The 27,065-nt window shown below is 46.2% G+C and overlaps 1 protein-coding gene across 5 annotated transcripts; it reads left to right on the forward strand.

Moving 5' to 3' along the window:
* The first annotated feature begins 5,404 nt into the window (after positions 1–5,404).
* Adrb3 (adrenoceptor beta 3) lies at positions 5,405–22,344 on the forward strand. 5 transcript variants are annotated; one of them, XM_090353916.1, is made up of 5 exons: positions 5,405–6,675; positions 7,137–7,153; positions 7,366–7,433; positions 10,868–10,947; positions 22,142–22,344. In XM_090353916.1, the coding sequence occupies exons 1-5, from the start codon at positions 5,504–5,506 to the stop codon at positions 22,200–22,202; spliced, it is 1,398 nt and encodes a 465-aa protein (XP_090210042.1). In that variant the 5' UTR covers positions 5,405–5,503; the 3' UTR covers positions 22,203–22,344. The 5 variants fall into 5 exon arrangements, with proteins under 5 accessions (XP_090210042.1, XP_090210041.1, XP_090210043.1 ...); XM_090353915.1 differs by lacking the exon at positions 22,142–22,344 and adding an exon at positions 15,639–16,302; XM_090353917.1 differs by lacking the exon at positions 7,137–7,153.
* Positions 22,345–27,065: the final 4,721 nt, after the last annotated feature.

A 27,065-nucleotide genomic window follows, 5' to 3' on the forward strand; every position in this document is an offset into this window, starting at 1 on the left:
GGAGCCAGGAGCCAGTGACTCACAGCTGTAACCCTAGCTACTCAGGAGGCTGAGAATTGTTCAGAGCCAGCCCAGCTGAAAAGTCCATAAGGCTTTTTATCTCAATTAACCAATAAAATGCTACAAACAAAGGTATGGTCCAAGTGGTAGAGTATCAGCCTGTAGCAAAACAGCCAGGCAAGAGAATAAGGCTGAGTTTAACGTGTGCACACACACACACACACACACACACACACACACACACACACACGCACACACACTGGAGCTAGGTATGAAGGCCCACACCTGTGATCCCAAGCCTTCAAAAGCCAAGACAGAAGGATCATGAAGCCAGGCTAGACTGTGCAGCAAGACCCTATCTCAGAAAAGAACAGATTACTGGAAGGTAAACAGAATGCTTATGGTAGTATTTTGTGTCCTTCACAGGAGGCTCGCATTTCTATTTATGTACATTTTCCATACTTTGATGGCTGAATTAAATGTAGTATCTATTAAAAATTTGAGACAGGCACTAGCTGCTCATGCCTGTAATCCTAGCTACTCAGGAGACTGAGAGCTGAGAATTGAGGTTCAAAGCGAGCCCGGGCAGGAAAGACCATGAAACTTTTATCTCCCATTAACCACCAGAAAACCAGAAGTGGAGCTGTGGCAAAGACAGCTTTTCAGGGTAGGAGCTATAGGGGAGAGGAACAGGAGGGGGCAAGGATGGAGAGAGGAAAGAGACCTGGAAGGAGGAAGGACACTTGCTTCCATATCTTAAACTTAGGACCTGGGCTCTGTTTCTGAATTTTTTTTTCTCTCAACGCTGGTGCTTTACCACTTAAGCCACAGCTCCACTCTGGCTTTTTGGTGGTTAATTGGAAAGGAGAATTTGGTTTATCTCTTCTCAAGTTGTGCTTTGGTTATCGGGCTGACCATTCCCAAACCCAGAGGTTTCCTCTCTCTCTCTCTCTCTCTCTCTCTCTCTCTCTCTCTCTCTCTCTCTCTCTCTCTCTCCCTCTCTCTCTCCCTCCCTCTCCCGCTCTCCCTTCTTTTCTTTCTCTTTCTCCCTCTCTCCCTTCCACTCCTCTTTCTTTCTTTCTTTCTTTTCTTTCTTTCTTTCTTTCTTTCTTTCTTTCTTTTCTTTCTTTCTTTCTTTCTTTCTTTCTTTCTTTCTTTCTTTCTTTCTTTCTGTCTGTCTTTCTTTCTTTCCTTCTTTCTTTCTCTTGCTCTTTCTGTCATAGTACTAAGGCTTGAACTCAGGACCTGGGTGCTGTCCCTGAGTGGTTTTGTTCAAGGCTGTCACTCTGTCACTTGAGCCACAGCTCAAGTTTCAAGCCACAAGCTTCTGGCTTTTTGGTGATTAATAAAGTCTCAGGGACTTGCTCTGGCTGGGTTCAAATTGTGATCGTCAGATGTCAGCCTCCAGAGGAGCTGGGATGATCAGTGTAACAACCTCATTGTTTCTCCCCCCCCCCCATCTCCTCCTTCTTCTCCTCCTCCTTCTACTTCCTCTTCTTCAGTGGGTCTTGGGCCTGTTGACTATCCTTGACTTCTTTCACTCAATGCTAGTGCTCTACCACTTTGAGCCACAGCACCACTTCTGGCTTTCTGTTGGTTAACTGGATAAAAGTTTCATGGACTTTCCTGTACCAGGCTGACTCCAAACTGTGATCTTCAGATCTCAGCCTCATAGTAGCTAGGACTACAGGTATAACTGGTACCAGGCTCCATTGTTTCTTTTTTATGTAAATATTTTACACTTTATGTAATAAGATCTCCCCTAGAAGGCAGTGACATCCTTGAATTTGTTTGACATATGAAGTCCTTTTCCCTTTCTCCACCAACTTTTTTTTTTTTTTTTGCCAGTCCTGGGTTTGGGCTCAGGGCCTGAGCACTGTCCCTGGATTTTCTCAAGGCTAGAGCTCTTCCACTTGAACCACAGCACCACTTCTGGCTTTTTTCTATGTATGTGGTACCGAGGAATCGAACCTGGGTCTTTGTGCATGCTAGGCAAGCACTCTACCACTAGGCCAAACTCCCGGCCCCACTCTCTCCACCAACTTTTGATGTTCTAGAAAATTTTGCCAGAATGGTTTGATTTGTTCTAGAGATTGCTTTTTTAGACTCTTATGACACCCCTTTGAAATACCTGGCAACACTCTAGGGTGTTGCAAAACCCAGCTTGGGAGCAATAGATTCGCAAGTTGATCAGCAACAAGCTTTGGCCAAGTGGGGCCTTCACCACCCTGGCATGATTGGGCCTCGCCAGGGAGAGGCAGGGCCATTGCCTCTGCACCTCTACCCACTGGGTATTTTCCTGGACCTGAGGCCTGTATGGGGTCCTTCATGGGCATGGAAAACATTCACTTGAGATCCCCCTACAAGCCCTGCTCAGGGGTGAGCTGCTGGGTCCCTGGGAGCCCAGCTGGTCCTTCTTCCTCAGGGATAATTTTAGGTTTTCTCTGGTCCCCTCCAACCTTCCTGACTCCTGACCCCTGGCTCAGACTCCCAGAGGGATTGCTTAGACCAGTGACTATACAGGGTGTCTTTGAAATACTGAGCAGTTCAAAAGAACAGCCATGGCATGGCCCTGGAGGCATTTTCCATGATAATTTTGTTTTCCTTTTGTTCCATTGTTCCTAGGGAGGAAGCAAGACAGCTCAAGGATGAGGTCTTGTTGTTAGGCCTGACAAATTCATAAAGGAATAAAATCTTTCTACCTCTCAACTTGAAAACCTGGGCTTATTTTCCAGCCTCTCCACGCTGAATTTGAGAGGAATGGATTTAGAGATTGGAAGACACAGCTGGCAGAATTAGCTGAGGGGGAGGCTCTGGAAATCAAGTGAGAGAAACCTCTGGTAGGTCTGTGGATGTGAGACTTCAGAAGCGTTAAAATACAAGGCTTCAAGGGTACCAATGTTTGTGAACTAATGCACCTTTTATCTGGTGAATATAATGTAACCCTTCTATTCGTTACAATAAAAAATATATGGAAAAAAAATACTGGGCCTGGCTGGTGCCATTTTGGATGACATTTAAGGTGAGATCTGAGGAACATTTTGAACCTAGCTTGGGCAGGAAGGTCAGTGAGCCTCTTATCTCCAATTAAGCACCACAATAGCCAGAAGTAAAGCTGTGGCTCGACTGGTAGAGTGCTAGCCTCTCAGGACCTGAGTTCAAGCCCTAGTACTGGCACTAAAAATAAATAAAACACCAGGCTTGCCTTTCCCAACATAATTGTGCATTCTTCAGCTCGATGTCTTCAAGTTTTCAAAAGGTCATGAACAGAACCTTCAAGAAAGTGGCCTGAACACTTTATAATGCAGGGATGATGAAAGACTCATAGCTAGGTGAGGTTCTGGACAAACTTCAACTGCAAATTCTTTTTTTTTTTTTCAGTACTAGCTTGAAGTCAGGGCCTCAGGCATGCTAAACACATCTCTACCATGGAGTTACATCCCAGCCTTTGTTTAGCTACAACTCCTCCCCTTTCGCTGTGTACATGTGGTACTAGAGATTGAACTGGGACATTCAACATGCTAGAAAAGTACTCTACCACTGAGTTTCATCCCCAGTTAAAAAGAAAAAAAGAAGGGCTAGGAGTGAGGCTTAGTGGTAGGGTGCTTGCCTAGCATGCACAAAGTCCTGGGTTCCATTCCTTGGTACCACAAACACAGGAAAAACTGGAAATGGTGCTGTTGCTCAATTGGTAGAGTGCTAGCCTCGAGAAAGCTCAAGGACAGTGCCCAGGTCCTGAGTTCAAACCCTAGCACTGGGGTGGGGAAAGGAGAGGTGGGGGAGAACCAGGTGTTAGTAGGTTACTCCTGTAATCCAAGCTACTCAGGAAGCTGAGACCTGAGGATCAAGGTTTGCAGCCAGTCTGGGAAGGAAAATCTCCAATTAACCACCAAAAAACCCCAAAGTGGAGAGCACAGCCTTCCAACTCAAGACTCTGAGTTCAAAACTCAGTACTGAACAATAACTATGAAAAACAAAAACCACACCAAAAACCTTTTGGGAGCAGGGTATTACAACATAGCCCAGGCTGGGATCAAACATGAACTCTTTCTGCCTTAGTTTCCTAAAAGCTGGGAATGTAAGTTTGTACTACCTTGCCCAGCTCTTCCTAATCCTTCCATCTCCCGGGTTCCTTTGATAGTTTTTCCACCTCTTTCTTTGATGGTACTGGGATGTGAATTTATAGCTTTGCACTAGTTGATGCTCTACCTCTTGAGCCATGCCCCTAGCCTGTATTCATTGATTTTAAATGCAGTATGTTTTTTATGATAGTTTTTATTGGTACAAGTTGTACGCAGGGGGAGATGGAGATATGAAACCTGTCAGCATCTGATGCTGCATAATTTGACATGCAAGTGAAAATGGGTAAGCAATGGGAAATCTGAAATCCAGTCATTTCTCCAGTAGCTGGAAAGGAAAAAAGAACAGAAAACTGAAAGGGAAGACAAGGTAAATGGAGCAGAAGGAGGGGAAGGATACAAATCTCATTATCTGAATCCTTGGGAGAGGAGAGGATATTGGCTCTCCTATATTACTTAATTTAAAAGCTTTAGAGGGGCACTGTAAGTAAGTCTGATGTGGTGGTTCTTGCCTGTAACCCCAGCACTGAGAGGCTGAGGCAGGAACATTCCAAGTTGAAGATCAGCATAAGCTACATACCGAGACCTTGTCTCAAACAAACAAACAAACAAATGTAAAAATAAATCACAGTGACTACTTGTAATCCCACTCTGGAGGCTGAGGTGGGGAGAACTGAAGTTTGAAGCCAACCTGGGCAAAAAAAAGTTTACCCAGAGGGCAGGAAACATGGTGCCAACCCAACAAGCACATGAATTCAAACCCTAATGACTTAAACAAAATAAAATAAATCAGCAACAAAAAGCAAAATCTTATTTCAAAACATAACCAAAGCCAAAAAGGGCTGGAGGCTGACTCAAGTGGTAGACCTGCAGGCTAAGCAAAAGGCCCTGAGTTCAAATCTCAGTACTACGGTTTAAAAATGAAGAAATGAAGTGTGTGTGGGGGGAGGGGGCACAGAACCTGGAGTCGAGGAGAGGCTAATGCAGGTTTTTGTTTTTGTTTTTTGCTTGTCTTGGGAGGGTCCTGTCCTGACCTGGTAAAGCTTCAGTGGGGCCTAGTAGAAAAGGCTGTGGAGTTCCAGGAAGTCAGTGCCCAGAGAGGGCGTCTCGGCTGGGCCCTTAGGCCAGGGCTATGGAGGGGTGGACTGATCACGGCGGGGTGTCCCTCTCCACGCTCCAGTTCCCTCCTGAGGCCTCTCTGCTGGAGAGTATTGGCCGCTGCCCCTTTAAACGCTGCCACTCCTCCCCTTGAGCTGTGGCTTCAAGGAGTGGGGGCCGAGGTGTGTGTGGGGGGAGCTGAGCCGGTCTCACCCCCTTCGCCTGGGGAAGATGGCCCAGACAGGGGGAGTCGCTCTCCCGTCCTGCTGCCCCCTCCCCTGAGCCCGGAGACCCGGGGGCCCTCCTGCCCCAGGCGCGACGCCAGCATGGCTGCGTGGCCAGACGCTCCGACCGTGGCTCCCAATAGCGCCGACACGAGTGGGCTACCGGGGGTACCGTGGGCGGCGGCGCTAGCCGGGGCGCTGCTGGCGCTGGCCACGGTGGGAGGCAACCTGCTGGTGATCGTAGCCATCGCCAGGACGCCGAGACTCCAGACCATGACCAACGTGTTCGTGACTTCGCTGGCCGCCGCCGACTTGGTGGTGGGACTCCTGGTCGTGCCTCCGGGAGCTACTTTGGCACTGACCGGCCACTGGCCCTTGGGCGCGACTGGCTGTGAGCTGTGGACGTCGGTGGATGTGCTGTGCGTCACCGCCAGCATCGAAACCCTTTGCGCCCTGGCGGTGGACCGCTACCTGGCTGTAACCAACCCGCTGCGCTACGGCACGCTGGTTACCAAACGCCGCGCCCGGGCGGCCGTGGTCCTGGTGTGGATCGTGTCGGCCGCGGTGTCGTTCGCGCCCATCATGAGCCAGTGGTGGCGCGTGGGAGCCGACGCCGAGGCGCAGCGGTGCCATTCCAACCCGCGCTGCTGCTCCTTCGCCTCCAACATGCCCTACGCGCTGCTCTCCTCCTCCGTGTCTTTCTACCTGCCGCTGCTCGTCATGCTCTTCGTCTACGCGCGGGTCTTCATCGTGGCTAGGCGTCAGCTGCGCTTGCTGCGCCGGGAGCGGGGCCGCTTCCCTCCGGAGGAGTCCCGGTCCGCCCCGTCCTCCCCGTCCGCCCCGCCGCGCTCTCCGTCCCCAGCCTCTGCGGTGGCCTGCGCCTCGCCCGAAGCCCGGCGGCCCGCGCGCCTCCTGCCTCTCCGCGAGCACCGCGCCCTGCGCACCTTGGGTCTCATCATGGGCACCTTCACTCTCTGCTGGTTGCCCTTCTTCCTCGCCAACGTGCTGCGCGCCCTAGTGGGGCCCGCGGTGGTTCCTGGCCCAGTGTTCCTCGCTCTGAACTGGCTGGGCTACGCCAACTCTGCCTTCAACCCGCTCATCTACTGCCGCAGCCCAGACTTCCGCAACGCCTTCCGCCGCCTGCTGTGCCGCTGCCGGCCGGAGGAGCCCCGAGCCGCCGCCGCCGCCGCCGCTCCCCCGGGCCGAGCCGCACCGAGCAGCCCCGCGGCCCTGGCCAGCCAGCCCGGGTCCAGGCCGTGCGCTGGGCTCGACGGGTGGGTAACGCCGGCGGAGGGACCGCGGCTCAGGGAGGAAGCAGAGTACGCGTGCCTGTGTGCGCGCGCGTGTGCGCGTGTGTGCGTGGGTCCTGGGGATTGAACTCAGGGCCTGGAAACAAGTTTCTTTGCTCAAGGTTAGCGCTTTGCCACTTGAACCATAGAGCTCCACTTCTGTCTTCCTTGCTGATTCATTGGAGGTTAAGAGTTGTTCTGGACTTGTTACAAGAGACTTTCCTGCCCAGGCCGGTCTCGAACTGAGAGCCCCAGGTCTCAGTCAACACAGGAGCTGGGATTTGGCTCCCTGTCTTCTCTTTTGAGCGCAGGACTTAGTAGTCCCCCCGCTAGGTTCTTCTTCTGCCTGTCTGGATTTCTGGCTACTCCTACACCTGGCTGGGACTTGCATAGAGAGCCAGGGAATCCTCCCAACTGCCCGGCCTCCATTCTGCTTTTTCTCTTAGGTTTGATGGCTATGGAGGTGAGAACCCATTTCCGGTGTAAAGGACAGCAGGCGGTGAGCAAGGGAGCGGCCAGTGGGAATTTGTTTCCCGATCCTCAGGGCTAGGATGGAGTGGAGGGTGGGAGTTTTGTGGCAGGCCCTCCTGCTTTTGTATACTGACGCCTTCTAGACTCATTCTTCCCCAGTTCCTGGGGTTCCCACTCTAATACATTACTATCTCCATTTTGCAGGCTTTTCCGGGGACTTTTCCTGGCCGGAAGGACAAGAAACAACTCCAGGGATGCAGAAGCTCTGGCAGGTCTCTACGCTGTGCTCTGAATGAGCCCTAGGGAGACCCCAGCGGGGAAACTGCCGGCTGGATCTCTGCTTGCAAGTGGATTTTTGTTGCCACCCTCTCTCTCTCTTTACCTGAGCAGTTTTGGAAAGCCCTGAACTCCACTACTACCTCAGCAGCTTGGGAGTCACCAGGATGGTGCCCCAGACCAACCACATGGCTTTGGCAAGGGGGTGTTTGTAGCTCGTGTGTACTGGGGGAGGGGCACCCATGTCCCTCCTTCCTGCTGTCCCAGACCCATGAATGCACAGCTCCACTTTCTCTAAACTCGGTAGCCCAGCTCTGGCCTGGAGAGGCAGGAAGCTAGAAAAGACCAAGGTTTGGATTTGTCCCTGGAGTTGTCCTAGCACCAGTGTCTCACCTGAGACCCAGAACAGCTCTGATCTACCTCACCACAGCGTCAGGAGGATGCTTCGGGGTTGGGAGGGTGGGGGTTCTACAGGCTTAGGAGGAAGGGGATCTGTTGGAAAGGATCCCTTCTTTTCCATTTAAAATCAAATTAATAAATATTACTGAAGGCAGTTTGTCCTTTGCCCTCGTTTTATCTCCATTTGTTTTCTTTTCATAATCCATTCACTTCTTTCTTTTTACTCAGAGCTGGTTTTTGACAGAAGCAGTAAATCAGCACTAATCCCTGTCCCTTTCCTTCTAATCCTCATCAAACAAAACCTGAAGTCTGTTTGGGTGAAGGGGACTGCAGAGCCTTTCATCCCACCCCTTCCCTATCTTGTCTGAAACTCTTGGAATCTACTTGCAAGTGAGTTGCAAAGCCATAGGAGCCACAGGATTTGTTGTGTGTGGGACTAGTGCCTTGGGCATTTTATCATCTCTCCTGCTATAAGCCAATAGAGGATTCATAAGGTCTCATCACTGTCAGGAACCAGTACTTCCTGAGTGAATCTGGAGGCACAGAATATTGTTTGTGTTGGACAAATGTCTTGGATGTTACATAGTTCCAAAATCTCTATCTTCCCATCTTCTTTCTGGGATGCAGAAATCTGTTCTCTTGAAGAAAAACTGGAATTAGAGATCTGAGCTGTGGAAACTTTTCTAACTTATTAGTGTGTGTGTACCTGTGTGTGTGTGTGTGTGTGTGTGTGTGTGTGTTCGTGCGCGCGCGCACGTGCGCGTGCGTGCGCGGGCGTGTGCATGTCCACATACGTAGAGTGTGTACTTGTGCTTACAGAAAATGGGGCTTGAACTCAGAACCTTTTGCTGTCGCTTGTCTTTTTCACTCAAAGCTGGTGCTATACCACTTGAACCACAAATCTACTTTTGGCTTTTTATTCATTAGGTAGAGATAAGAGTCTCTCAGATTTGTCTGCCCTGGCTGGCTTTGAACTGCAGTTCTCAGATCTCAACCTCTTGTGTAGTTATAGGGTTACAGGCATGAGCCTCTGGTGCCTGGCTTATTTGAATTTTTATATAACTTCTCTGACAAGTATGGAAAGATAAAAGTTCTGAATCACTTTGTGGGTTCATATTTAAGCGTCATGAAAGACCATAGGCCATGCTGACTCAAGTCCAGGGGCCCTAATTTTCGAACCTCAATCGGCCCTCAGGATAAGCTCAGAGCATTTCCACATAAGGGTGTCCCCAGTGGATTGGACCTACTCCTTCGGTCCTTCCACCCCCCCCCTTCGGCCCAGGAGCCCAGGTTGTATTTTTCAGGGTGTTTGCATACCAAAGATGACTTTCTCCTTCCAACCCAGGGCAGTGTGAGGTCTCTGGTGTCTGCATGTGGAAGGTTCCTTGGCAAGAGCTCCACTTTTGAACTATGGCTTAGTGGAGAAGGAAGTCTTCCTGGGCCTAGGGATAAGTCAAAGAGCCTTCTCTCACCATCTCTGGGTATATTTCTCAACATCTCAAAGGAAAGTTGTCCTGTCAGTCCTAGTGGGGGATAAGATGATTTTGGATGGGGGAGGGTTTGGTTTATAGAATTAGCCTTGAAGAGTGACTACATGGGTCCTGTCTGACACGTCCCTGTATGCCAACTGTCAGCCTCCTTTGGAGTGTTTAGGCTTGGACAGGGCTGTGAATTCCATCTGCAGATTGTTACCAGTGCGGCTGACAGCTGCCAGAGGCAGCCCCTCTGCTCATCTCTCTAGCAACATGTAGCTGGGTGTCAAGTCAAAGGAGATTTACATCCTTGGAGGGGCAGCAGGCTGCTTTTGCCAGCTGGAGGCTGGAGTACTTGAACTCTAGAAGACAAATAACCATGCTCTGATTCCAGAGATGTGAAGACTTACAGACCTACAAAGAACTAAAGAGCCCTGGAGCCTCTGGCTCTCCCAGAGTCTGGAAGCAGGAGCTGGGAATGGAGCAGATGTGACAGGAAAAGGAAAAGGGGGTTGAGTTGGAGAGAGCATGAGGAACAAGTAGGTTCTCCAGAGATGTCGATTAGGTGATCTGGGAAGGGAGATCTCTCTGGTAGCAGATGCTTCTAGAGGCTGGTGGTGAATACATGTTGTGGTTCTCCTGGGCAATCACTGGCCTGTAATTCCACATTAGCTTCATCCCTCAGCACTTAGGATGTAGAAGCAGCTTTTCCTTGTAGAAAATAATTTCTCTCTTCTCCAGCCTATAAGGAAGGGAGTGAGGGTAGCCGGAATGATGGGCCTTCTAAAACTCTAGTCTTGGACATGAGTTTATGGCAAGGCATAAGTGATGCTTGGCGCCCCCTGATGGTGATGTGGGATATAACATGTGAATTTCCCAGCCTTGTTAGCTGGACTGGAAGCCTGCTTCAGTTTTCATAAGGCCTCAACTATCAGCGCTAGAAAAGAGCACAAAATTAATTCAATTATTTGATAAAATGAATGAAAATCTAAGTGACAGTGGCTCATGCCTGTAATCCTAGGTACTCAGGAGGCTGAGGATCATGGCTCAAAACCAGCCCTGCCTGGAAAGTCTCTGAGACTCTTATCTCCAACAGACCACCAAAAAGCCAGAAGTGGAGCTGTGGTTCAAGTGGTAGAGCTTGCACATAACACAGGCCTTGAGTTCAATCTCTAGAACTATCTTTCTCTCTCCCTCTCTCTCTGTCTCTATCTCCCCGTCTCTGTCTGTCTGTCTCTCTCTCACACACACACAAGACTAATAAATTTTGGAGGGATGAGTTGAGTAGACAGATTCTTTTATTCAGTTGAAAGCATCACTGAGGTAATATAAACAGTGCAGACTTCCTAGATGAAAAAATAAGAAGTGGGGGAGGAAGTGAGCACTGATGGAACAACTGTGCTATGCCAAACACTACAAATAGAAATCAAGCCTTTGAGAAACTGAACAGCAAAGCCAGTGTGAATCTGACCAAAGTGCATTTGTTTTCTTTTCTGCTAACCACCTGGTGACACCAAGAAGTGACTTAACTTTTCTTGTTTAATTTTTTTTTTTTATAGAAAAGTTCTCACTGTGTAGTCAGGATTGGCCTGGAACTCTCCATCCTCCTTCCTTCAACTCCTGAGTGCTGGGAGTACAGGTATGTGCCACCATGCCTGCCTGTTATTTTAACCACTCAAACCATTTGCTTGCCTTAAATCAAATGCAGATCTGCCTGCTCTGCTCAGGGTATACAAACTAGTTTTTTGTTGTTGTTGTTTTGTTTTGTTTTTTTACTAATCTTGGGACTTAAACTCAGGGCCTGAGCACTGTCCTTGAGCTTGTTTGTACTCAAGGTTAGAACTGTACCACTTGAGCCACATCACCACTTCCAACTTTTTCTGAGTAGTTTATTGGAGATAAGAATCTCAGAGACGGGGCCGGGAGTTTGGCCTAGTGGTTAAAGTGCTTGCCTAGCATGCATAAAGACCCGGGTTCGATTCCTCGGTACCACATATAGAAAAAAAAAGCCGGAAGTGGTGCTGAGGCTCAAGTGGTAGAGCTCTAGCCTTGAGAAAGTCCAAAGACAGTGCTCAGGCCTTGAGCTCATGCCCAGGACTGGCCAAAAAAAAAAAAAAAAAAAAGAATCTCAGAGACTTTCCTGATTCAAACTTGGACCCATAGCTCAACTTCCTGAGTAGCTGGCACCCAGCTGCAAACTAGTTTTGAGGACCTAAAGAAGCTTCTGTATGTGAAAGAGCGGTATGTGCAGGGGAGCCCTAGTGTGAAATGATCTAGCCAGGCATCAGTGGCTCACGCCTGTAATCCTAGCTACTGAGGAGCCTGAGATCTGAGGACCATAGTTCAAAGCCAGTTTGGGTAGGAAAGTTCATGAGTCTCTTCTTTCCAGCAAACCATCAAAAAGCCAGAAGTGGAGCTGTGGCTTAATAAGTGATAGAGTGCCAACCTTGAGTAAAGATGGTAAGGACAGTGTGCAGACCCTGAGTTCAAGCTCTACATACCCCCCAAATATGTAAAATACAGCACATCACAAATTGATATATATTAATAATGTATAATAGAATCATTTTGTATGTGTGTGTGTGTGTGTGTGTAGAATAAGTAGTTAGTCCTGTAGTTAGTCCTGCTTAGAGTAGCATCTTGGATCTGGGACTCACTTGCTTTGTCAGTGTGGGTTTGCCCCTCGTGGTTTTTCTTGTGACAGATAAAGCTATCCGGGACTAGTTATATGGGTAGACCCTTTATCTTTGGCTTTGGCTCTGTTTCTGTGTTCAGGCTCTGGTCTGGCCTGTACCCTAAATCTGTTTCTGGTTGGCCTGCCTATGATTGCTGAGGCAGCACTTACAGTATGATAGAAGTCGGGGATGTGCAGAGGGCACAGAGGATGTGTTTAGATCATCTAGGGTCCATGAAATTGGAAAAGAAGATGACTATAAGATTATATAAGGATTACTGCAACAAGTTACTCAAACTGGATGATATAAAATGATAGAAATTTATTCTCACTCAGCTCTGAAGACTAAACATCCAAACTCAAGGCACTGGCAAGCTCGTGCTTTCCCTGAGGTTTCGGGAGGAGCTCTTCCTCGTTTCTCTGGCTTCTGGTGATGGCCAGTGGCTCAGCACGTAGATGCATCTGTCCAACTTCTGCCTTTGTCTTCACCTGGGCTTCTTTGAGAACACTGTGCCCCAAATTCTCTCCTAAGAACATCAGTTACTGGTTTAGGGCTCAACCTAATGCAGTGTGATTCCATTTGGATTTTATTGCATCAACAAAGGCCCCCTTTGTAAATAAGAACATGTTAGCAGGTCCCAGGGGCCCAAGCAGAGGTGCGTGGCACACACTGGCCCTCCTGTCCCTCCTCACTCATTGTATTCCTGTTGCTTCACACTTATATTGTGTGTGTATGAGAGAGAGGGGGGGAGAGAGAGAGGAGACAGAGAGAGAGAGAGAGAGAGAGAGAGAGAGAGAGAGAGAGAGAGAGAGAGAGAGAGAGAGAGAGAGGAGACACAGAGAGAGAGAGACAGAGAGAGAGAGACAGAGAGAGAGACAGAGAGAGCACGTGCGCTCACACTGGGACTTGAACTAAAGTTCTTTTTAAGCTCAAGGCTCAACTGAAAATAAGTTACTTGGAGATGAGTCTCACGAACATTTCCCCAGCTGATCTCAAATTTTGATTCTCGGATTTCAATTTTAGCAAAGATTCATTTTGGTATAACAATGAAGGAAGAAATTGAAAAAAAAGCATTTCCTGCTCCCTTACCAGGAAATGGGAATGAAGACTTCTCACTATGGTATTTGTTCTATCTGAACTGGGAGAATACATGCAATCATGTTGTTTAACGACTCTCAATCTTTAGACAGTGCCATACCACAGTGTGTGTGTGTGTGTGTGTGTGTGTGTGTGTGTGTGTGTGTGTGTGTGTGTGAGTGTTCCAGTAGTGGGACTTGAACTCAGAGCCTCATGTTCTTGCCTGACTTTCTTTTTAAAAAATTATTATTATTATTATTATTATTATTTTGCCAGTCCTGCGCTTGAGCTCAGGGCCTGAGCACTGTCCTTGGACTTTCTCAAGGCTAGAGCTCTACCACTTGAGCCTCAACACCACTTCCAGCTTTTTTCTATGTATGTGGTACTGAGGAATTAAACCCGGGTCTTTGTGCATGCTAGGCGAGCACTCTACCACTAGGCCAAACTCCCGGTCCCTTGCCTGACTTTCTTGTTCAAGGCTGGCATTCTACCACTTGAGCCATATTTCCACTTGGAGCTATTTGTTGATTAGCAGTAAGTAGGAGTCTCATGGACTTTTCTACTTGGGTGGCCTTCAAGTAGCTGTCCTAAGATCTCAGTCTCCTGAGTGGCTAGGATTACAGGTGTGAGCCACTGGCACCTGGCTTCAAACCATAGTGAAAAGTCTTCATTCCCATTTCTCTATGTACAATCACTGGCACTTAGTTTTTAGAACATAATCAAAATTAGGCTGAGGGGGAAACCCAAAGTTTTGGCTAAGAAAAGTGGCCTCCTAGCTGAAAACATTTTGCAGCCTTAGGTGTGACTAGGTGACAACGCTCTAGTTAACAGAAATGTGCCACCTCCAGATGTGCCGCTACAGGGAAAAGGCCTATCTCCCTTGTCCCTTTCTTACTTTCATACTGAATACAAGTGTGACAGCGAGAACTGAAACAGCCACAGATGGCAACTGTGTGTTACAGATGACAGAAGAACCAGATAAAAGGAGCCTGGCTATTCAGTTGCATGGAGCCCCATTTCAGCCATAGCTGCTTGTACTTAAGACTTTTATAGAACAGGAAGACTTCTCTCCTGTTTAAGTCTTATTTACTTATAGTAGCAGACTACTTATTTTTATGTAACGGTAAATAGTAAAGAAGGTCATAGTTTATATGTTATACATCCTTTTTTTTTTTTTTTTGCCAGTTCTGGGGCTTGAACTCAGGGCCTGAACACTGTTCTTGGGCGTTCTCAAGGCTAGAGCCCTACTATTGGAGCCACAGCACCACTTCTGGCCTTTTCTATGTATGTGATACCAAGGAATCAAATCCAGGTCTCCATGTATGCCAGGCAAATTATGCTTTTTTTTTTTTTTTTTTTTTTGCCAGTCCTAGGGCTTGGACTCAGGACTGAGCATTGACCTTGGGCTTACCTCAAGGCTAGCACTCTACCACTTGAGCTACGGCACCACTTCCAGCTTTTTCTATGTATGTGGTACCAAGAAATGGAACCCAGAGATTTACACATGCTAGGCAAGCACTTTACCACTAGGTCACACTCCCAGCCCAAGGTTATACATTCCTTAGAGAGATAGATATATGGCTATCTCTCTAGCCATAAAACCATGATGCATGGCTGAGAATGTGACTTGGTAGAGTGCTTATCTAGCATACATGAAGCCCTGGATTCGGTTCTTCAGTACCACATAAACAGAAATAGCCAGAAGTGGTGCTTGCTATAGCTCAAGTGGTAGAATGCTAGCTAGCCTTGAGTAAAAGAAGCTCAGGGACAGTACCCAGGCCCTGAGTTCAAGCCCAAGGACTGGCAAAAACAACAATAACAACAACAAAACAAAAACAAAAAACAGTGCTTTCATAGCTGAGGGGGCCACTGCTCTATGACCTTTCCCTCTGGCCTGCTGTGTATAGCATGTGAGTTCAGGTTGAACTGAGATGGCAGGTCCATCTCCTTGACCCTGATAATTATTATGAAGAAAATGGCCAGTATGGGCCAGGAGTTTGCCTAGCATGCATGAAGACCCAGGTTCCATTCCTTGGTACCACATACATTAAAAAAAAAAAAAAAAGCAATGAGGGGTGGGGGAGGAGGAAAATGGGGACCAAGACATGAGAAAGGGTATCAATGTATGTGAAGTAATGCACCTTCTATCTGGTGAATATAATGTAACCCTTCTATTAATTACAATAAAAATATTTGAAAAAAAAAAGCAGTGCTGTGGCTCAAGTGGTAGAGTGCTAGCCTGAGGAAAGCCCAAAGATAGTGCTCAGGCCTTGAGTTCAAGTACAAGCACTAAGAAAAAGAAAAAAAAGAAAGAAAGAAAAGAAGGACAGAAGGAAAGAAGGAAGGAAGGAAGGAGAGAATGGCCAGTGCGTGCATTATTTCCCAAGCCTCCCAAAACAGATGACCATGACCTTCCCAGACTTTAAGGGGAATGATTGTCCAGGAATTTTTAATTCCAGACTAGCTGGAGCTGCCTAGTGAATTCAAAGCCAGCCTGGGCTCCATAGTAAGACCTTGTCTCAAAAGAAAGCAATGCTTAAAATAATAGATTAAATAATAGAAAGGTATTCCCTCACAGCTCTGCAGGCCACGTGTCTGAAATGAAGGCGTCAGCAGGACTGATTCTTTTCTCTGCTTCCTGACTTGCTTCTGAGGACTCCAGAAACCGTTGGCATTCCTGGACTTAGAGATATCACCCCAATTTCTCCTTCTAGCCAGATCCTTATATGTCTTTTTCTTTGTCTTTTACAAAGGTGCCTGTCATTGGCTTTGGAGCCCATTTTAATCTAAAAGGATCTTATCTCAAGATCCTTACCTTAACTACATCTGTAAAGAGCTTTCTACCATACAAGGTTGGATTCTGAAGTTCATTTCTGATGCATCTTTTTTTTTTCTTTTGTGCCAGTCCTGGGGCTTGAACTCAGGACCTGGATGCTGTCCTTGAGCATTTTTTGTTGCTGTTGTTTAAGGCCGGCAGTCCACCTCTTGAGCTACAGCTCTACTTTTGGCTTTTTGGTTTTATGGATGGGCTGGCTCAGGCTGGTTTCAAACTACAATGCTGAAATGTCAGCCTCCCGAGTAGTATTATAGTCATGAGCCACCAGGGTTGGGCCTAGACACTGGTCTTATAAGTTTTGGTCTCATAAAATCATCACTCTCGGGCTGGGAGTTTGGCCTAGTGGTAGAGTGCTTGCCTAGCATGCATGAAGATCCGGGTTCGATTCCTCGGTACCACATGCATAGAAAAAGGTGGAAGTGGTGAAGTGGCTCAAGTGACAGAGTGCTAACCTTGAGCAAAACCCAAGGAGAGTGCTCAGGCCCTGAGTTAAAGCCCCATGCCTAGAAAAAAAAAATCATCACCCTCTCCAATCATCCCTCTAACCACTGAACTGTTCTCTGCAGAACCTTTGGCTTGGGTAATAGGCAGGATTCTGAAATGAACACCAATGCCCCACACTATTATAGCTTTCCACTGAATGTGGGCAGGACTTGCAAATTTACTTCTAGCCAAAAGAATAAAGAAAAGGAGATAGGATGCTACCCCAGTGATTATATTGTACTGCAGAGATGAAGGGGTTTTGAAGATATAATTAGGATCCTAATTGTTCAACTTAACGAAATAAGTGAGTCATTCATCAGAGGGTCTAGAAGTCAGAGATAGAAGGAGGCAGAAAGACACTCTGCTAGCTTTTTGTTGTTGGTGGTTGTGGGACTTGAACTTGGGGCCTGGGCACTGTCCCTGAGCAAGTTTTGCTCAAGGTTAGTGCTCTGCCATTTTTTTTTTTTTTGCCAGTCCTGGGCTTGAGCTCAGGGCCTGAGCACTGTCCTTGGACTTTCTCAAGGCTAGAGCTCTACCACTTGAGCCTCAACACCACTTCCAGCTTTTTTCTATATATGTGGTACTGAGGAATTAAACCCGGGTCTTTGTGCATGCTGGCGAGCACTCTACCACTAGGCCAAACTCCCGGTCTCTTGCCTGACTTTCTTGCTCAAGGCTGGCATTCTACCACTTGAGCCATATTTCCACTTGGAGCTATTTGTTGATTAGCAGTAAGTAGGAGTCTCATGGACTTTTCTACTTGGGTGGCCTTCAAGTAGCTGTCCTAAGATCTCAGTCTCCTGAGTGGCTAGGATTACAGGTGTGAGCCACTGGCACCTGGCTTCAAACCATAGTGAAAAGTCTTCATTCCCATTTCTCTATGTACAATCACTGGCACTTAGTTTTTAGAACATAATCAAAATTAGGCTGAGGGGGAAACCCAAAGTTTTGGCTAAGAAAAATGGCCTCCTAGCTGAAAACATTTTGCAGCCTTAGGTGTGACTAGGTGACAACGCTCTAGTTAACAGAAATGTGCCACCTCCAGATGTGCCGCTACAGGGAAAAGGCCTATCTCCCTTGTCCCTTTCTTACTTTCATACTGAATACAAGTGTGACAGCGAGAACTGAAACAGCCACAGATGGCAACTGTGTGTTACAGATGACAGAAGAACCAGATAAAAGGAGCCTGGCTATTCAGTTGCATGGAGCCCCATTTCAGCCATAGCTGCTTGTACTTAAGACTTTTATAGAACAGGAAGACTTCTCTCCTGTTTAAGTCTTATTTACTTATAGTAGCAGACTACTTATTTTTATGTAACGGTAAATAGTAAAGAAGGTCATAGTTTATATGTTATACATCCTTTTTTTTTTTTTTTGCCAGTTCTGGGGCTTGAACTCAGGGCCTGAACACTGTTCTTGGGCTTTCTCAAGGCTAGAGCCCTACTATTGGAGCCACAGCACCACTTCTGGCCTTTTCTATGTATGTGATACCAAGGAATCAAATCCAGGTCTCCATGTATGCCAGGCAAATTATGCTTTTTTTTTTTTTGCCAGTCCTAGGGCTTGGACTCAGGACTGAGCATTGACCTTGGGCTTACCTCAAGGCTAGCACTCTACCACTTGAGCTACAGCACCACTTCCAGCTTTTTCTATGTATGTGGTACCAAGAAATGGAACCCAGAGATTTACGCATGCTAGGCAAGCACTTTACCACTAGGTCACACTCCCAGCCCAAGGTTATACATTCCTTAGAGAGATAGATATATGGCTATCTCTCTAGCCATAAAACCATGATGCATGGCTGAGAACGTGACTTGGTAGAGTGCTTATCTAACATACATGAAGCCCTGGATTCGGTTCTTCAGTACCACATAAACAGAAATAGCCAGAAGTGGTGCTTGCTATAGCTCAAGTGGTAGAATGCTAGCTAGCCTTGAGTAAAAGAAGTTCAGGGACAGTACCCAGGCCCTGAGTTCAAGCCCAAGGACTGGCAAAAACAACAACAAAACAAAAACAAAAAACAGTGCTTTCATAGCTGAGGGGGCCACTGCTCTATGACCTTTCCCTCTGGCCTGCTGTGTATAGCATGTGAGTTCAGGTTGAACTGAGATGGCAGGTCCATCTCCTTGACCCTGATAATTATTATGAAGAAAATGGCCAGTATGGGCCGGGAGTTTGCCTAGCATGCATGAAGACCCAGGTTCCATTCCTTGATACCACATACATTAAAAAAAAAAAAAGCAATGAGGGGTGGGGGAGGAGGGAAATGGGGACCAAGACATGAGAAAGGGTATCAATGTATGTGAAGTAATGCACCTTCTATCTGGTGAATATAATGTAACCCTTCTATTAATTACAATAAAAATATTTGAAAAAAAAAGCAGTGCTGTGGCTCAAGTGGTAGAGTGCTAGCCTGAGGAAAGCCCAAAGATAGTGCTCAGGCCTTGAGTTCAAGTACAAGCACTAAGAAAAAGAAAAAAAAGAAAGAAAGAAAAGAAGGACAGAAGGAAAGAAGGAAGGAAGGAAGGAGAGAATGGCCAGTGCGTGCATTATTTCCCAAGCCTCCCAAAACAGATGACCATGACCTTCCCAGACTTTAAGGGGAATGATTGTCCAGGAATTTTTAATTCCAGACTAGCTGGAGCTGCCTAGTGAATTCAAAGCCAGCCTGGGCTCCATAGTAAGACCTTGTCTCAAAAGAAAGCAATGCTTAAAATAATAGATTAAATAATAGAAAGGTATTCCCTCACAGCTCTGCAGGCCACGTGTCTGAAATGAAGGCGTCAGCAGGACTGATTCTTTTCTCTGCTTCCTGACTTGCTTCTGAGGACTCCAGAAACCGTTGGCATTCCTGGACTTAGAGATATCACCCCAATTTCTCCTTCTAGCCAGATCCTTATATGTCTTTTTCTTTGTCTTTTACAAAGGTGCCTGTCATTGGCTTTGGAGCCCATTTTAATCTAAAAGGATCTTATCTCAAGATCCTTACCTTAACTACATCTGTAAAGAGCTTTCTACCATACAAGGTTGGATTCTGAAGTTCATTTCTGATGCATCTTTTTTTTTTCTTTTGTGCCAGTCCTGGGGCTTGAACTCAGGACCTGGATGCTGTCCTTGAGCATTTTTTGTTGCTGTTGTTTAAGGCCGGCAGTCCACCTCTTGAGCTACAGCTCTACTTTTGGCTTTTTGGTTTTATGGATGGGCTGGCTCAGGCTGGTTTCAAACTACAATGCTGAAATGTCAGCCTCCCGAGTAGTATTATAGTCATGAGCCACCAGGGTTGGGCCTAGACACTGGTCTTATAAGTTTTGGTCTCATAAAATCATCACTCTCGGGCTGGGAGTTTGGCCTAGTGGTAGAGTGCTTGCCTAGCATGCATGAAGATCCGGGTTCGATTCCTCGGTACCACATGCATAGAAAAAGGTGGAAGTGGTGAAGTGGCTCAAGTGACAGAGTGCTAACCTTGAGCAAAACCCAAGGAGAGTGCTCAGGCCCTGAGTTAAAGCCCCATGCCTAGAAAAAAAAAATCATCACCCTCTCCAATCATCCCTCTAACCACTGAACTGTTCTCTGCAGAACCTTTGGCTTGGGTAATAGGCAGGATTCTGAAATGAACACCAATGCCCCACACTATTATAGCTTTCCACTGAATGTGGGCAGGACTTGCAAATTTACTTCTAGCCAAAAGAATAAAGAAAAGGAGATAGGATGCTACCCCAGTGATTATATTGTACTGCAGAGATGAAGGGGTTTTGAAGATATAATTAGGATCCTAATTGTTCAACTTAACGAAATAAGTGAGTCATTCATCAGAGGGTCTAGAAGTCAGAGATAGAAGGAGGCAGAAAGACACTCTGCTAGCTTTTTGTTGTTGGTGGTTGTGGGACTTGAACTTGGGGCCTGGGCACTGTCCCTGAGCAAGTTTTGCTCAAGGTTAGTGCTCTGCCATTTTTTTTTTTTTTGCCAGTCCTGGGCATGAGCTCAGGGCCTGAGCACTGTCCTTGGACTTTCTCAAGGCTAGAGCTCTACCACTTGAGCCTCAGCACCACTTCCGGCTTTTTTGGACGTATGTGGTACCAAGGAATCAAACCCGGGTCTTCATGCATGCTAGGCAAGCACTTTAACCATTAGGCCAAACTCCCGGCCCTGCTCTGCCATTTTGAACCACAGCATCATGTCTGGTTTTCTGGCAGTTAATTGCAGATAAGAGTCTCATGGACTTTCCTGTGGGCTGGCTTTGAACTATGATTTTCAGATATCAGCCTCCTGCTAGGATTACAAACGTGAGCCACCAGGGCTGTGCTTCTCCTGCTGGCTTTAAGAAAGTTTCTCTACTTATGAGTTATTCAGCTTCAAGGAAATTGATTCTGCTCATAGCTGCTGGAGCTTGAAACGTGATTCTGAACTTTGGATGAGACCGCAGATCTAGCTTGCAGCCTTGTGAGATGCCAAGCAGAGGGCTTAGCTAACCAGGACCCAGGTTCCTATACATGGGAACTATGAGAGGAAATGGCTGCCATTCTAAGCTTCTGTATTGATGTGCTTTGTTATCCACAACAGAAAATGAATACAGACTGCCCAGTTCTGCCCGAGGCTATTCCTCCAGTGGGCCTTCTCTGGCCTTGATGCTTGTGCTGTGAAAGATGGAACCCTTTGTGCATGCTTTGAGCATTGTAGACAAGCACTTGGCTGCCACTTCACACTTTTTTTTTGGGGGGGGGGGTCAGTTTGTGGGGCTTGAACTCGGGGCCTGGACGCTGTCCCTGAGCTCTTCAGCTTAAGCCTAGAGCTCTGCCATTTGAGCCACAGCACTACATCTGGTTTTCTGGTGGTTAATTGGAGATAAGAGTCTAACGGACTTTAGTGACTGGGCTGGCTTTGAACCGCCATGATCCTCAGATCTCTGCCTACTAAGTAGTTAGGATTACAGGTGGGAGCCACCAGGGCCTAGCTACTGCATACTTTTTTGTGTGTACTGTGTCTGGTGTTTGAACTCAGGGACTGGATACTGTCTTTGAGCTTTTCTTTTCTTTTCTTTCTTCCTTCCTTCCTTTCTTTCTTTCTTTCTTTCTTTTTTTTTTTTTTTGCCAGTCCTGGGCTTGAGCTCAGGGCTTGAGCACTGTCCTTGAACTTTCTCAAGGCTAGCACTCTACCACTTGAGCCTCAGCACCATTTCTGGCTTTTTTCTATGTATGTGGTACCGAGGAATCGAACCTGGGTCTTCATGCATGCTAGGCAAGCACTCTACCTCTAGGACAAACTCCCAACCCTGAGCTTTTCTTTTTGCTCAAGGCTAGCACTCTACCATTTGAGCCACAGCTCCACTTATAGCTTTTCAGTTGTCAATTGGAGATAAGAGTCTCATACAGTTTTCTGCCTGGGCTGGCTTCAAATTGCAATCCTCAGATCTCAGCTTCTTAAGTAGCCAGGATTACAACCATGAGCCACGTTATTTATAATGTGTCTTTAAGGGGTTTTCATCAGAGCCAAAATGATGGGACTATGTGCTCTAGAAGATAACTTGCTACAATCCCAAAGGACTTACCAGGACCTTTGGCTGTGTCTCTGCCCCTTCCTGTTGAAATGACTTGATGTTCCTTGAGTCCTTGGCCCTCATTCACATATTAGTAAATCTCAGAGATAAAGGTCCAGAACCCACTTAACCACAGTTTTCATTTGTATATAAAGGTGATGTTTCATAAATGAGGTAATGAATACATTTCTTTTTGGACAATGTCACCCTTTCCTTTGCTCTCTCCCAGTTTTCCCCTCCCATTTCCATTCACAAGTTATACAGTTCATTTTCAACATGGTTTCTACTGAGTACTGCTGCTACATTTATTCACCTGTCATCCCTCCATTTCTGTGGCCCTCTAACCCTGCGAAAGACAGATAAATGAACAAACATGACAAAAAGAAATCTCTTGTTTCCATTTCCTGAAGTTCAATTTAATAAATATTATTCTTTTTGATCAGAGGCACATAGACATTGGGCCTTTGTGTTCTTCTTCTAAGAGTGTCCTCCATTGGTCTATTTCTATCTTTCATGAAAGAAGAGATTTATGTAGTAGAGTACAGTCTTGCTGTTTCCCAGGCTGGCCTCAAATTCCCAGGCTTGAGCCATATTCCTGCCTCAGCTTCCTGAATAGTTGAGTAGCTGGGACTACAGGTGTGTGCTACTACCTGGCACACCATTTTCATTTGAATTTCCAGTAAAGAGCCATACTTTATTTAGTTATTTTTGTCAGCCATGGAACTTGAACTCTGGGCCTGGGTGCTGTTCCTCAGCTCTTCAGCTCAAGGCTACCACCCTACCCCTTGAGCCACAATGCCATTTCCTCTTTTCTGATGGTTAATTGGAAATAAGAGTCTCATGGACTTTAGTGCCTGGGCTGGCTTGAACTGAGCTCCTCAGATCTCAGCCTCCTGAGTAGCTTGGATTACAGGTGTGAGCCACCTCACCCGACTGGGAGCCACACTTTATAACACAAAGATACAGCAGGCAGAGTTCTCCAGATCTCTTGAGGGAGAACCAAGATGAAATATTGCTTCTGCAGTTGATGGTCCCAGAAAGGAGTACGGAAGGTTTGCTTCTTCCTGGGAGGGCAGAAGAATGGGAATGGTCAGCTCTGTGGTGCCCACTGCACCTCTGGGGTGTCTTCCAGTTGTAGAGTTACGTGTGAGTTCCTCCTCCCAGAGTCCCCTTGGGACTGAATCTAATCCATTTTGGAACATTCTCCTAGGACTGCTGGGAAAATGAGGCAAGAAGAGGCAGCTGCTTTTCCAGGAATTCTTACCATTTTAGAAAGGGAGAAGCATGTGGGGATAGAGAACTGTCCTGTTCCCACTCGAAGCTCTGAGCTTGGGCCTCGGGATGAGGCTCAGTGGCACAGCATGTACCTAGCATGGGGGAGGCTCCAGTTCCAACCTCACAAACAAACAAATGAACAAGAACAAGCAAACAAGCACAAACAAGCAAACCCAGAAAACAAAAGCCAAGAAAGCCCTCAGTGCTTACCTCTGAGCCACATGCATGCCCACACCCGGAGCAGAGTTTCCAGCCATCTGGAATTGACATTGGATATCTGATGTTGCCATTTTTGACCTTGTGATATAGATATAAATACAAATATAAATATAGATATAGAGAGATATAGAGATAGATAAATCTGTACATAGATATATACTATATATAAATATATAAAATATACATAAATATATATAGCTATAGCAAACACATATATATGATTTGTGTTGTTATTGTTTTTTACCAGTACTGGGGTTTTAGTGTCTGGAGTCTGTCCCTGAGTTTTTGTACTCAAGGCTAACACTCTTATCACTTGAGCCACAGGTCCACTTTTTTGGTGGTTAATTGGAAATAAGAATCACATGAACTTTTCTGCCCAGGCTGGCTTCAAGCTGTGATCTTTAGATTTTAACCACCTAAGTAGCTAAGATTATAGGTCACTGGTGCCTGGTTACAAGAGTTTTTTTTTGTTTGTTTGTTTTTGTTTTTTGCCAGTCCTGTCAGGGCTTGGGCACTGTCCTTGGACACTTTTGGCTCAAGGCTAGCGCTGTGTCACTTGAGACACAGTGTCACTGCATTTTTTTTCTATGTTTGTGGTACCAAGGAAATGAACCTAGGGCTTCATATATGCTAGGCAAGCACTCTACCACTAGGCTACACTCCCAGCCTGGCCACAAGAGCTTTTAAAACTCTTGCCTCTGTTTATCCTTAACATTTATTGCAAGTTGTTGAGAGAAACCTTTGTTTCTTCACACACACACACACACACACACACACACACACACACACACACACACACACACAAACAGACATGAAAGTTGAACAAAATAAGTGGATTCTATTGACACATAAGATACTGTTTAAATTAAGCAGATATTTTTCAAAACCACCCCTGCCTGACAACATCTCCCCTTCAGGCTTGGACTGGTGCCTGGTATTTTTATGGAGGCCATCTGGCATTCTATCCCCTCAGCCAGTGCCTTAGCTCAGGCCCTAGTCACTTTTTCACCAAATTAGCCAAAGCAATCTCCACTTAGACTTTGTGCCGAATTCTGGCTCCTCTCCAGTCCATGTCCTACAAGCCCCTAGAAAGATTTCTCTAAACTATGAATTAGATCACATTCGTCTCTTTTTAAAAATAATTCAATGGTAGCCTAAAATTTTGGGGGGTAAGAGTCAGACCCCTGAACATAAAGGGTCTGGTATTTTTTATTAGCATATCTTAGTTGTACAAAAGATTTCATTATGCGGCTGGCCCTGAGTTTGATACGGAAAAAACCAGAAGTTGTGCTGTGGTTCAAATTGTAGAGTACTAGCCTTGAACAAAAAGAAGCTCAGGTAAAACACCCAGGTCCTGAGTTCAAGCTCCAGGACTGGCAAAAAAAAAAAAAGATTTCATTGTGGCATTTTCATATGTGCATTTAAGATACTTTTGCTGGGGCTGGGAGTTTGGTCTAGTGGTAGAGTGCTTGCCCAGCATGCATGAAGACCCAGGTTCAATTCCTCGGTACCACATATATAGGAAAAAGCTGGAAGTGTGGAAGTGGTTCTCAAGTGGTAGAGTCTTAGCCTTGAGAAAATCCAAGGACAGTGGTCAGGCCCTGAACGTAAGCCCAGGACTGGCAAAAAAAAAAAAAAAAGAAAAAGAAAAAGAAAAAGAAAAAAAAAAGAGATACTTTTGTTACTCTTCCTTAACCTCTTTTCCCTTAACAGGTCTCATTATTCTGTGTACATACATGTGTATGAAGTATTTTATTCACATTTTTCCACCTTTTTTGGGGGGGGGACCTGTCCTGGGGCTTCAACTCAGGGCCTGAGTACAGTCCTTGGGCTATTTCAAGGCTAGAGCTCTACCACTTGAGCCACAGCACCACTTCCAAACAAAACCAAAACCAAAAGGAAACAGTTCTTCCACTCTACACTCTTGTCATTTCCTTTTCTTTAGTTCTATTTTTTTTGTTAGTTGTGGGGTTTCAATTCAGGGCCTAGGCACTGCCCTTGAAAACTTTCTGCTCAAGGCTAGTGCTCTACCACTTGAACCACAGCACCACTTCCAGCTTTCTCCGAGTATGTGGTACTTAGGAATCAAACCCAGGGCTTCGTGCATGCTAGGTAAGCACTTTACCACTAGGCTATGCTCCCAGCTCTAGTTCTGAATTCTATGGGAGACAATATCTGTGACAATATTTGTTTGTCTGTGTGGATTATTTTATTTAACACGATAATTTCCATTTTTCTGCAAGTAAACTTCCTTCCTTCTTTCCTTCCTTCCTTCTTCCCTCCCTCCCCCTCTCCTCTTCCTCTTCCTTCTCTTTCCTCTCCTCCTTCACAGGCTTTAACTCAGGTTCTCCTCCCTTGTTTGGCTTTTTCACTCAAGGTGGGTCCTCTACCACTTGAACCAGAGCTTCATTCTTGGCTCTTGGCTGGTTAACTGGAGATAGGCATTTCATAGAATTGTTTGTCCTGGCTGGCTTTGAACCAGAATCCTCAGATCTCAGCCTTCTGAGTAGCTAGGATTATAGATGTGGAACATTGGTGATCTGGTCTGATTTTATTCTTCTTTAGGGCTGAGTGCTATCCATTGTGTGCATATACCACATATGTGTTATCTCCTCAACACTTGATAGAAACAGGCTGACTCCATAGTGTAGCTATTTGAATAGTGTTTCTGTAAACATGCGTGTGCAGTAATCTCCCCACTACCATCTCTTGTGGCCCTCTTTCACCCAACACTGTGGCAAACTGTCCCCAAACTCTCCAAGCTGTGATTGCTTTACATCTATAAGCACCACAAGTAGCTTAGTATCAAGCAATAGGCCCTCTCTGAAGATGGGGCCTTGCTATAACTCTCAGAGATGAGGAAAATGATAGTATGTCTTCACACTGGACAAAATTCCTGTTCTGGCTTATGGCTTGCAGAAAGTGTGGGACTATTCTCCAGCTAGAATCCAGAACATAGGAAGTAGAGGTGTAGGTTCAAATGGTAGAATGCCAAGCTTGAATGAAAATGCCAGGCAAGAGCCCTGAATTCTATTTGTACAGGCACAAATTGAACTAACCAAATAAATAAATAAATACACAAACAAATTTGAGATGAGTTTTAAGTTTATAGGACTGAGCAGGACTGAGGCTATAGTTCAGTGAATGCTTGCCTAAGATACACAAAGCCCTGGCTTCAATCTAAAGGAGGGGGGGAGGAAGAAGAGGGGGAGAGAAAGAAGAAGAAGGGGAAGAGGAAGAAGAAAAATCAGCAATGCCAAGCAGAAGCGGTAGTTATGTGACATTGTGAGTAGTGAGCCGTGAGACAGCAACATCTAAGAAGACATGATGGTGGTGGCAGGTGTTTTATGGAGGGAGCAGTCAGTTGTGTCACACACTGTTGAAACATTAGCTGAGGGAGACTGAGGACACACCATTGGACTTGGCAGTGTGATGATACCAGCTGTGATGAGGGGATAGGGAAGGGGAAGGGGAGAAGGGAAAGTTGATGGGTGCAGGCACAGCAGCAAATGGAAGACATAGAAATGGAGGACAGGGATAAAGCAGATGTTAAGCCGAGGCTGCCATGAAGAGGGGCTGCTGCACAGTCACCATTTGGTTGTTGTCTTGGTACTCCAAGAACTGTTTCCCACTAACACGGTGACATTTCGTGAGAGTTG

This window comes from Megascapheus bottae, chromosome 20 (assembly GCF_031878675.1).
Source record: "Megascapheus bottae isolate mThoBot1 chromosome 20, mThoBot2.hap1, whole genome shotgun sequence".
In the NCBI taxonomy this organism is placed as follows: Eukaryota; Metazoa; Chordata; class Mammalia; order Rodentia; family Geomyidae; genus Megascapheus; species Megascapheus bottae.